Here is a 12156-nt window from a genome sequence, read left to right as displayed (position 1 = left end):
CATTGGTTGTGACCAACCATCCACAGTCTCAACCAGAGTACGACAGACGACTTCTTTGGACTTTGGACAGTGGAGCAGCATTACATGTTACCTACAGAAAAGAGCTTTACACAGAGATGCACGAGCCTCAACCTGAACTTTGTGAACTTTACTCTTTTTCAAATCATCCTCTTCAGGTCATGGGAAAAGGAACTGTTTATATTGAAGAGCTCGGTGCTCTCATTCCAGATGTTTACTACGTTCCGTCTGCCAGTAGTAATTTGCTTAGTCAGAGTCATTTGTCTAGGTTTTCTCATTTTCAGGTCCATCATCTTGAAAAAGCAAGTTATATAGTCAAAGATGGAGATATTGTTGCTGAAACCATGGTGGTTGGTGGTGTTTATTACATAAAACCAAAGTCTAAGCAGCAAGAGCAGGCAAGTATACACGTTCCAAAAATCACAGGCCCAGAGAGAGACATCCCAGAGAGAGATCCTGTTGCTACTCCAAAGGTTCTGAAGAAGATGCCAGAGTTTGCAAGAGGTTTGGATCTAAAGGGGTGTAAGGTGTTCTTGGACTGTGCTGTCTGCAAGAAAGCCAAATCCAAAGCAGCAGCAATTCCAAAACACGCTACACGTCTGTCAACACGCATATTTGATTTGGTACACACTGACATAGTGGGTCCTTTTGCACCAACACTTGGTGGTAAAAGATATTTCTTGACAATCGTTGATAATTATTCTAGATATGGATATGTATATCCTATGAAAGAAAAATCTGAGACCTTTCAGATCTTTAAAGACTTTGCTAGTCTTGTCTATACCCAATTCGAGGTCAACATTGCCAGAATCCAGAGTGATCGTGGTGCTGAATTTATGTCTCAGCGTTTCCAGGACTGGATGCGTGAGAATGGGATAGTACATCAGACATCTGCTCCTTATACTCCAGCTGAAAATGGAGTGGCAGAACGCAGAAATGGGGTTTTGCAAACCATGATGCGTTGCCTTCTTGAAGACGCCAACCTTGGTCTTCCATACTGGGGTGAAGCTATCAAATATGCTAACCATATCATCAACCGTACTTGGAGTGGTGTGATAAATCAGACCCCTTATTTCATGTTGTATGGACACAAACCTGATCTTTCACATCTCCATATTTTTGGTTCATACGCTATGGTGAATATTCCCTTAGCCCAAAGAAAGAAAGGGGGTCCTGCAGCAAAAAGGATGAGATTTATGGGTATTGATGATAATTCAAAATGGAGCAAATACATTGACTCTCATCATGTTATTGTGGTTTCACAATCTGCTACTTTTGAGGAAGATGCTGACTGGTCCAGGATTCATTCTAACGATCCTGGAGTTTATTTTCCTAGAGATGATGTTGCTGATGCCACACAACCTGATGATCAAGATTCACAGGAGGTTGTCCCTCCCACGAGTTCTTCTCAACCTACTGTTCCGTCTTCGCAAGCCGCCGATGCTGCCGCTGGCGATGATGAAGACGAGGACAACACGGAAGAAGAATGGACGGTTGTTACAAGACGTTCCAAGAGGTCCACAAAGGGAATCCCTCCAAAACGTTATTCGTGGCACGTAACAAAAACACCTGTACCTTTGATTTGTAATGTTACACTTCCACCTGAGAAGTTCACACAGATCAAACATCTTCCTGAATCAGAGCAAGATAAATGGTTTGAGGCAATGCAGGCTGAAATGGACAGTCTAAAGAAACTTCAAGTGTTTACACCTGCAAGCCCTCCAGCCAACAAGAAAGTTATTGGTACTCAATGGGTCTACAGGATCAAAAAGAAGCCAAATGGTGAGTCGTTGTACAAGGCTAGACTTGTAGCCCAGGGTTTCGCTCAACGTTATCCTGAGGACTATACAAATACATACTCACCCACAGTGCGGACTGAGAGTGTGAAAATTGCTTTAGCCACTGCAACTATCCTTGGCCTAGAAGTTTTCCAGTTTGACGTTGAAATGGTTTATCTACACGCTGATCTAGATGAAGACATCTACGTGAAAGGTCCTCCAGGTTTCCGACAGCAAGAAGGGGATACCTGGTTTCTACACAAAAGTCTTTATGGTCTGAAACAGTCTGGTTTAATGGGGTACTTATGTCTTTCTGACAAACTAAATTCAATGGGCTTTATTAAGTCCGAAACAGATGAATGCGTGTTTACTAAAAGATCTGGTAATAGGTATGAGATAATCCTTGTTTATGTCGATGATATTGTTTATATTGGTCCAAATAAGCAGATGAGTGAGGTTTTTGCTAAAGTGTTACAAAAGTTTTTCACATTGAAGTCTTTAGGATGTATTAACACTTATTTAGGTGTTCAAGTTGTCAAAACTCAGAAGGGGTTTAGTCTCACACAAGAAGAGAAGATTGAACAACTGTTACATCACTGCAACATGGAGGACGCTAAGCCTGTGAGTATACCCATGCAAACCGATTTTCACATTTTGGCACATGAACCAAGTCCTGAGTTTGAAGATCAAACACTATATCGCTTGGTCATTGGGTCGCTGCTGTATATTAGTAGTTGGACTAGACCTGACATTGCACTTAGTGTTAATCTTTTATCACGACATGTAGGCAAGGCAAAACAGTTTCATTGGACATGTGTTAAAAAGTTATTGAGGTATCTAAAACACACAAAAGACATGAAGTTGTTGTTGGAACCAACACATACTGATTATGCAGAGTTATGTTGTTATGCAGATTCAGATTGGGCGAGTGATAAGAAGTCACGGAAAAGTACTTCAGGTTACATGATGTTCTTAAATGGATGTCTTGTTTAGTGGCATGTGCGTAAACAGAATTTTGTTTCTTGTTCCTCTACAGAAGCTGAGTATGCTTGTGTGTCTGATGCATGCAATTCTTTAACCTGGTTTGATGCTTTAGTCACAGATATCTGGACACATCCGATTCGACCGATCACTGTGATGGAAGATAATGAATCTGTGGTTTATATTTCTGAAACACGTTTTACAGGTTCAAGGTCCAGACACATTGACATCCGATATCAGAACATAAGACAACTGGTTAAACAAGGTTTTGTGACGTTACAGTATGTACCCACACGTGATCAAATTGCTGATATGCTGAACAAACCACTTCCTACAGCCCAGCATGAGTATCTGCGTGAGAAGATGTGCCTTACTTGAGTTTTCACTTTGCTGACGAAAGAAGGGGAATGTCACTGCACGTTTTTTTTTGTTCGTCAGAAAAGTTCATTTCTAACTGTACATTTCCCCTGCTTTCTACACCTGTGGTGATAACTTATCTGGTAACCATAGTGAATCCCATATGACCAGTTATATTATGGTTTCAGACTGTTTTGTGCGCATGTCTAGAAAAAGTTTCTCACAGTTATTCTTAATTCTTTCACTTTGCTGTTACTGTCTGTTACGTTAGGATGTAGTCAGCTAGCTCTCTTTATAATATATATTTAGTTTTTATATTTTTGTAATTAAAAGGTATTTAGTAAGATTATGCGTTGTGTTTTATTTCCTTCCTTAATGCACATCATGCATCCTCTGAAGCACAATCCTTCGCCCTCTACTAAGGTGATTTATACCTTGACACAGGAAATTTGGGCACCCATCAACGAAGCTCTCAAATATGATGGATTCATGAGAGATTCCAAATCAAAGCAGGAAGCTAAGCAAACCCAACGTCACTGACCAACTTTTCAAAAGACCACACAAGACACCTGTCCTCCTCTTTAGCCAGAGAAGGTTGAATGTGCCAACCCAGCCAGATTCAATCGCGCATTTGCACAGCACACTTAATCTAGCTACTGCATCAATCTATTCCCTGTTTCATATCAGACCATGTCCCAAATACTGTAAGTGGCCCAAATGGGGTCGATTTGCAGAAGACATTAGACCAGGGGTAGGCAGCCTTGGCTCTTTTATGACTCGTGGACTTCAACTCCCAGAATTCCTGAGCCAGCCATGCTGAGGGGAAAGGGAGAGCTTTCCAAGCTGAGCCACGCTGGCTCAGGAATTCTGGGAGTTGAAGTCCACGAGTCATAAAAGAGCCAAGGCTGCCTACCCCTGTATTAGACCATCACCACAAACATCACCTACTGTAGGCAACTTTAATCACCCAGAAATTACAACTGTTACGTGGACTGAACCACTGAATAGACATTTCTGAATACATTTTTACTTCTTTATCCGACTTCTGAAACTGTTTTTTATTGTTTCAAAGTGCGGCTAGGCAATGGAAAGCAATCAGAAATGCATGACCATGCATTATAACTCGACTGATTATTATTCAGCCCTGTTACCTTCCTGTAGCAGCAAACAGCTTTGCCTTCAGACATTGTGGCTGCTTCATCACTGGAGGTTTTTAAGAAGAGACTGGACAGCCACTTGTCTGAAATGGTATAGGGTCTCCTGCTTGAGCAGGGGGCTGGACTAGAAGACCTCCAAGGTCCCTTTCGGCTCTACTCTGATTCTGGTTTTTTTTTTACCCTTCCAATATTTTGTCTTTAGTAAGCTCTTCATCTCTCTTGACATAACTTGGCTTTGAAATCTATTTTCTTTTCTTCTATAACTTTCTATCTATTTATGAATTCCTAATTTATCTTCTTCCTCCTTCCATTCCAGGTTAGAATATAAGCACGCAATGCATTTTAACAAGGATCCATAAGGAACGGTTCAGTGAGTCGTATGTGGGAGACACTTCAGGGCTGGCGGAGCTTCCCTTCTCACATCTCAGCCTTCACTGGTATAGATCTGAAGTTATTTCCATCTTATTTCGTTCCCAGCAGCAATAGCCAACTGCAAACCTTTTTTGAGGCTTCCACCTAACCCTTTTATTTTATAAATATAAATAAATATTAAAAATGTTTATATTTCCCATAGAATTTTAGGAAGGATGCATTTTCCCCCCACATATTTCATTCCCCCCCTCCCCCCTCAAATTTCTGAAACTTGATGCATGGTATATCTGAATTGTTCCAGAAGAGATACAGTCAGACCAATCTCCATAACTCTGGCTCTTTCCATTATATTTACCTATTTCCATTTATAAATTAGCTTAACTGTTTCAGTAAACGTTGAGTGAGAGAAGCCTTTCACGTATTCCCAGTGGGCAGCTCTATTTTGGCTTTCCTGCTGTAAACCAAAACAGGAATAAAATCTTTGGCTTCTTAATTGTGTCTGTACCTGGCTCAAGAATAGCAACTGTAAGAGAGATCTTGGAGTCCTAGTGGACAATCACCTAAATATGAGCCAGCCGTGTGCTGCAGCTGCCAAAAAAGCCAACATAGTCCTAGGCTGCATCAACAGAGGGATAGCATGAAGATCAAGAGAAGTGATAGTACCACCATACAACCCTAGTGAGGTCACACGTGGAATACCACATCCACATCTGGTCACCATGAAGTGCTGAGAAAGAGTGCAGAGAATAGCAACAACCCTGATAAGGGTTCAGGAGGCTAAACCGTATGATGAATGGTTAATAATAATAATAATAATAATTATTATTATTATTATTATTATTATTATTATTATTATTATTATTATTATTATTATTATTTTATTTATATACCGCCCTTCTCCCGAAGGACTCAGGGGGATTAGGGGACTAGGTATGTTCAGCCTAATGAAGAGAAGAGTTAGGGGGGAAATGATAGCAGTCTTCCAATACTTGAGGGGCTGTCAGAAAGAAGAGGGGGTCAGCCTATTCCTCAATGCATCTGCAGGCAGGACAAGAAGTAACAGTTGGAAAGATACCAAGGAGAGATTCAACCCAGAAGCAAGGAGAAATTTCCTGAGAGGAAGAACAATTGATGGGTGGAACGGCTTGCCTTCAGAAGTTGTGAATTCGCTATTACTGTAGGTTTTTAAGATGAGACTGGACAGCCACTTGTCTGGAACGGTGTAGGGTCTGCTGCTTGAGCAACGGGTTGGACTAGAAGACCTCCAAGGTCCCTTCCAGCACTAGGAGGCTATGATTTTTGCCGTTTAAAATTTGGGGACCGGTTCTGCAGTCTTTTAAATTGGAAAGGTTTCTTTGGAGGGGAGGGGAGGTAATTTTGGAACAATTTAACTTGTCCTTAAGAGCCTGACAGCTCTAGTTGTTAAGGCACTCAATTACAAATATGACCCCGATTTCTCCCCGTTATCTTATCCATGAGAGTCAACTGCACAACTTTGGGCCAAAGAAGGTCACAATGAGAATCCACTCCCAAAGGAGAACCACAGGGAGCCCTCCATGTAGCTCAGTGCTTCTTAAGCTTGGCAACTGAAGAAATGGGTGGGCTTCAATGCCCAGAATTCCAGCATAGCTGAGAATCCCGGGAGCTGAAGTCCACCCATCTTCAAGTTGCCAAGCTTGAGAAACAGTGGTGTAGCTGTTAGGAGCTCTGTCCCAACCCTCTGTGCTGACCACCGAATAAGTAGTGAGTAAGGAAGCCTGCTGCGCGGGTCAGACTTTGCCAAGGGCAGGAGAAAGTCAGCCTCCAAGAAAGAAACACAAGCACAACAGCGAGGAGCGGCAGCTTGTGCTGGAGGCAGAGAAGCCGCCCCTTTGGTACCAGGCGGCAATTGTGTAGATTTACAGCACCACTGGCATTTCAAAGGAAGGAGAATAAGAACCCGTTTGTTGAGTTCAGCCAGTTGCTGGGATCTGGCTGGACTAGTTCTGCCAGAGCAGGGACAGGGGGAGATGGGGGATTCCAGAGAGGGCACAGAGAGGAAGAAGAAGAGGGGGGGGGAAAGGTGCTAGTTACGCACAGGTAGTGTGGCCAAGTACAGGGAAAGTGGCACTCACTGACAAGCAGGTTCCCAGGAGAGCAGGGCATGGGAGGCTCATAGCAGTCTCCTGAATACAGAATATCAGGATTGGAAGGGACCGTGGAGGTCTTCTAGCCCAGAGGTCCCCAGCCTTTTGGGCACCAGGGACTGGTGCCATGAAGAAAGGTTTTTCCATGGACCAGAGGGGGTGTGGTCTTGAATACTGCCTGCATCCTGAGGATGGAGCTTTGCTTGTTTGTGTGGCCCGCTTGCTGGCATGCTGCGGACCAGTGCCCTCCACAGACTGGGAGTCGGGGACCCCTGTTCTAGCCTAACCCCCTGCACAAGCAGGAGACCCTATACCACGCCTAACAAACGGTTGTCCATTGAAAACCTCCAGTGATGAAGCACCCACAACTGCTGGAGGCAAGCCATTCCACCGGTTAATTGTTCTCACTGCCAAGAATTTTCTCCTTGGTTCTAGTTGGTGTCTCCCTCTGAGCTTCCACCTGTAATGTCTTTTCCTGCCCGCTGGTGCTTTGGAGAATTTGTGGCAGCCCCTCAAATATTGGAAGATGGCTATCCTATCACCCCTAATCCTTCTCTTTGTTAGACTAGATACACTGAACGGCCAAGGGCCCCAGGATGGCCCCACATAACTACAACCATCTTTAGTTATTCAATTCCAGATGTTGCTCCTCCTCCTCCTCCTCCTCCTTCCACACCTCAGCTCATGTGCAGCAAACAACATCTCAGGCATTTCTGGCAGCATGCTTGCTATTCACCCAGAAAAGCAGCTCCACAATCAAGAGCCCTCCAGATATGTGGCAGCCACAATTCCAAGGATGCTGAGCCAGGCCGAGTTCCTCTAGGAGGAGGTCGGGTTGGGAGGGCAGTTAGGCTGATTAACAGGAATTGCCAACAACCAAGCTGGCCTTTCTCCATGGAAAGCTAGAGAACCCATCACGGAACCTTGCCTTGGCCTGCTCTTGGTTTTATTACTCAACTGCCTGTGAGGTGTCAAAGGAGAAGAAGTAACAGATGGCAGCTCAGATGGAGACACCACCTAGAGCTAAGATGGCACAACCCAAGAATCAGCAACCATTGGAAAGTTACCCAATCTGCTGGGAATTATTCTCTGGGAGTGAGGGAAATTAACAGAGGGAGGGCCAGGTGTGTCATTTTCAGTTTTACATAGTAAGGCACGGTCTAAACCCAGCAAGGAAATGAACAAGCTGCTTTCCCATGCTGGTGCAGTGATTAGAATGTAGTATTGCAGCTAACTCACTGTTCACTGCCAGAAGTTCAATCCTGACCGGCTCAAGGTTGACTCAGCCTTCCATCCTTCCGAGGTTGGTAAAAATGAGGAGCCAGATTGTTCAGGGCGATAGGCTGACTCTGTAAACCACTTAGAGAGGGCTGCAAAGCACTGTGAAGTGGTACAGTGTATAAGTCTGTTAGGGCTAGCTCACTGATTTTAGCCCTGATCTTGACCATTAGACCACGTGGGGATTATTTCACGGTGACTTGTGCCAAACCTCTGTGCCATGTGGTTCTTTCAACCCAGAAGCTCACTCTTCCTGGCGTGCTGCTTTTCCCTTCCTCCCCGGCAGAATTAATCCTAACTGCAGAGGAGGAGGAGGAAGACAAAGAAAAGCCATCCAGTAGTCAAGTGTCCAACTTCCACCAGCCCGAAGCTTCCCCGTTACCTTTGGGGAAAGCCTTAACTGGGCCTGATGTCACTGCCTTTCCTAAGTGAAAGTCACTGTAAAAATCTCTGTCGCTGTTCCTGTGCCATTGAGAGCTGATGGAATAGGAAAAAAATAACACGGCACCGTTAGTACGGGTCAACATGTAGGCAATGTAGTTATACCCTTGAAACTCTCTAAGGGTTAATCTTGGTTTGGTCATCTTTGTCTGGGGGTTTCCAAAGGTTGCATGAGCCCCTTCCAGCTGGCTTGTTTAAAGTTAGCTGCGTTGGCCATCATCTTGAATATGTTCTTTGCTGCTCTCAACTCATTAGATTGTTTGCTAAGAAAGAGCTCTGTTCCTGAACTCAATCAAATCCTCCTGCTGTTTGGTTGGGCCGTGAAGAGAGCCAGGCTCCAGTCCCCATGACTGGAAAATCGTGATTTATCAGCTAGGAGGTGGACTCAACAAATCTAAAAAAAACAAAAAACTGAGAGCCCGTTTGGTCCAGTGGTTAAGGCACCCGCTAGAAACAGGGAGATGGTGAGTTCTAGTCACACCTTAGGCATGAATACCAGCTGGGTGACTTTGGGCCAGTCACCAGGAGACGGTGAGTTCTAGTCCTGCCTTAGGCTTGAAAACCAGCTGACTAACCCCACAGGGTTGGTGTTGTGGGGCAAATAGGAGGAGGAAGGTATACTGGATATATTCGCCACCTTGAATTATTTGTGCAAATAATAAAGGCAAGATAGAAATAAATAAATAAATAAATAATAAGTCGTGACATGCTAACCCAAGCAATTGCAGAGGAAGAAGGCAGATGCAAAGGGGCAGAAAAAAAATCACAGTAAGGCAGGAGAGCTAAGAACTGGCGCGGGAGGCAGCGAGAAAGCTAATCATTAGTGAACCAAGTTTGCTGGTTGCTGCCAGTGTCACACAGAACCCTTTCCATATTTGCTCTGGCACAAATCGGCCTCCACTCCACCCAGTCCTACCTTTTACCTGAATCCTTAAGAAATCAACTCTGAACTAAATAGATACATGATCTACTCTGATACCTCCCTCAGCCTAAAGCAGGAGCATAGATTTTTGTGACTGTGCCTCTGTGTGATACATGCAGGTTAAACAGCAAAGTCAAAAGAGCGTGTCAGGAGAAGCCACAGAAAGCCACGTCCATGATGCCACCACCAAGACAATGGCAATGCGCTAAGAATCACAGTGAAGGTAATTTTTTTTTATTGTGCAATTTTTCATCATCTCAAAAATGACGAAAAGAAACCCTAGGGGGGGGCACCCCAGTGCATCAGCTGAGCCCATGTAGAAAAACCCAGAACTTAACATCTGTGGTTGCCTGGACTGCTGCTGGGATTGAAATGGAGGACGCTTGAAATAAACGGGTGTCCACGCTCACCTACTATGGCACTCAGGATCAGTTCTCCAAATTGTACAGGTACCACACCCAGCACCCATTGTGCACAGCCAATCCTAACTGGGGGTGACGGAATCTGGAGCTTTACTCATTTGGAGAGCGCTTCTCAACGGCTGAAGGTGGACTCAGCCTTCCATCCTTTTGAAGTGGGGAAAAATGAGGACCCAGATTTTGGGGGGGGAGAGGGGGCAAATGCTGACTCAGTGAAGCACTGTGAAGCAGCGCCATATAAGTCCACGGGCTGTTGCAATTGCTTCCAGGCTATCGTTCCCCAGAGAGCAGCTATTCAGGCATCTGCTTTGGTTAACTACGGCTCTGAGTTCAAGACGTGCCCTAGAGTGCTTGGAGGGAGCATGAGACCCTCCCGAAGCGGGTGGCGCCTGCCAGCCGTGGACTTCAACTCCCAGAATTCCCCTCAGAGAAGGCTGGCAGATGAAGTCCGAGGGCCCAGAAGGGCCCGCCTGGGAAAGTCCGAAGCGGCTGGTCGGGAGCGGGATGCGGGCTCAGCGGCCGGTCGCCGCCACCAGCCTCGGGCTGGGCTGGAGGATGGAGAGGCAGCCCGCTCTTCCCCCGCTCGCGGCCGTTTTCAGCTTCCGCGCCTTGAAGGCTCGGCCTTGCCTTGGCCCCGCGGCAGGACAGCCTGGCCGTCGGGCGAGCATCCCGCCGGGAGGCCGCAGCCGGCCCGGGGGAGCCCGCGTGGCCCTCGCCCGCCGCCTCTTACCTGCTCGGGCTCCAGCTCGCCCAGGTAGTACTGCTGGAGCCAGCGGCGCGCGTTGGCCGAGTGCCGGTGCGGCGGGCCGTCCAGCGCCTCGCTCACGTCGGTGCCGGCCCGCTCCAGCAGCGCCCGCCGCCCGCCCGGGTGGAGGGGCGCGAAGGCGCTGAGGTCGTAGAGGCGGCGGCCGCTCAGCACCAGGCAGGCGCCCTGGGCGCAGCGGGCGCGCAGCTCGGCGCGGCTGAAGGAGCCCGTCGCCGTCGTCGTCGTCGTCGTGGCAGCCATCGCGGAGCTTCTGGCGGGGCTCGGGCGCGCGGGACCAGCACCTGCAGGCCGACCCGCCCCGCCCCGCCCCGCCCCGCCGCTCCTCCGCCCAGCCATCGCGCCCGCCCCGCGGCCGCCCGCCCGCCGGGCCCGCCGGCGCGGGGAGGGGGCCCCTGAGCGCGCGCAGAGTGCCGCTTCCCCCGGCGGGCAAGACCCCGCGAGACGGCCCCGGCCGAGCCTCCTGAGCCGAGCCGGACCGTCCCCGTGGACGCGCTGTGGCTCCTTCGCACGACCCGCGGGCGGCTGGCCGGGTCGGGCGGAGGGACGAGGCGGCGTCGCGCGCGGCGCACCCGCTGAGAGCCCGGACCCGGGGAGCCGCGGCCTCGGCGGGCCTGCGACGGCCCCGGTGGAGCGAGGGGGGGAGGCCGGGCTCTTGGGACGGGGCGGGCGGACGGCCGCGGCACAGCGAGGAGCGCGCCGCAAAGCGCCGGGAGCCTCCCGCCTCGGAATCCCCCCCGGCGCGAAAATCTGGCTCGCCTGGGAAGATCTCCTGCCCACCCGCACCGCTCCGCTCAGCGGAGCCTGAGAAGCGGCCCCGTCCAGCGGGAGGACACGCGACCAGGAGCCTCGATTGACAACAGTTCGTTTCGTGACCGTTCAAAGTTACAACTGCACTGGAAAAAGTGTGATTTGTGCCTGTTTTTCACATTTACGACCATTGCAGCATCCCCTTGGGTCACGTGACCAAAATTCAGACGCTTGGCAACTGGTTCATATTTATGACGGTCGCCGTGCCCCGGGGTCACGTGATCCCCTTTTGTGACCTTCTGACAAGCAGAGTCAATGGGGGAAGCCAGATCCGCTTAACAACCGGGTTACTAACTGAATAACTGCAGTGATTCGCTTAACGAATGGGGCAAGAAAAGTTGTAAAATGGGGCAAACTCACTTAACAAAATGTTTCATTTAGCAACAGGAGTTTGGGGATCCATTGTGGTCGTAAGTCAAGGGCTACCTGTACTCCCCAGCAGTGGAGTTGTTAGGGGACAAAGGAGCAGGGTCCACACACTCTGCTTCCTTGAAATCCTGAATAAAAAACAAGCTACGTTTATATCTAACAAACAAACTGCCAGCCAAAAGGTAGAGGAGGAAATGAAATGATATAGGATAGGGGTCTTCAAACGTGGCCCTTTTATGAGTTGTGGACTTCAACTCCCAAGCTTGCCCGGCTGAGGAATTCTGAGAGTTAGGGCCAAGTTTGAAGACCCCTGGTATAGGATCTCCTGCTCAAGGAGGGGGTTGGACTAGAAGACCTCCAAGGTC

General features: G+C 48.0%; 1 protein-coding gene across 1 annotated transcript in view; it reads right to left on the bottom strand.

The window, feature by feature from the left end:
• The window catches only part of FA2H (fatty acid 2-hydroxylase), a gene marked incomplete at both ends in the record, with an annotated part of 55182 nt that extends 44327 nt beyond the window's left edge, over positions 1 to 10855 (bottom strand). Inside the window, one exon of the mRNA XM_081335680.1 lies at positions 10580 to 10855. Within this exon, the coding sequence (XP_081191806.1) occupies positions 10580 to 10855 (276 nt within the window). The remainder of the gene's footprint in view (positions 1 to 10579) is intronic.
• Between the last annotated feature and the right edge of the window lie 1301 nt (positions 10856 to 12156).

The sequence above is a fragment of the Vipera berus genome (assembly GCF_964194415.1).
Source record: "Vipera berus genome assembly, chromosome: 10".
NCBI classification, from domain to species: Eukaryota; Metazoa; Chordata; class Lepidosauria; order Squamata; family Viperidae; genus Vipera; species Vipera berus.
Note: the sequence above shows the minus strand (reverse complement) of the source record. Positions and strands in the feature narration are given on the sequence as shown.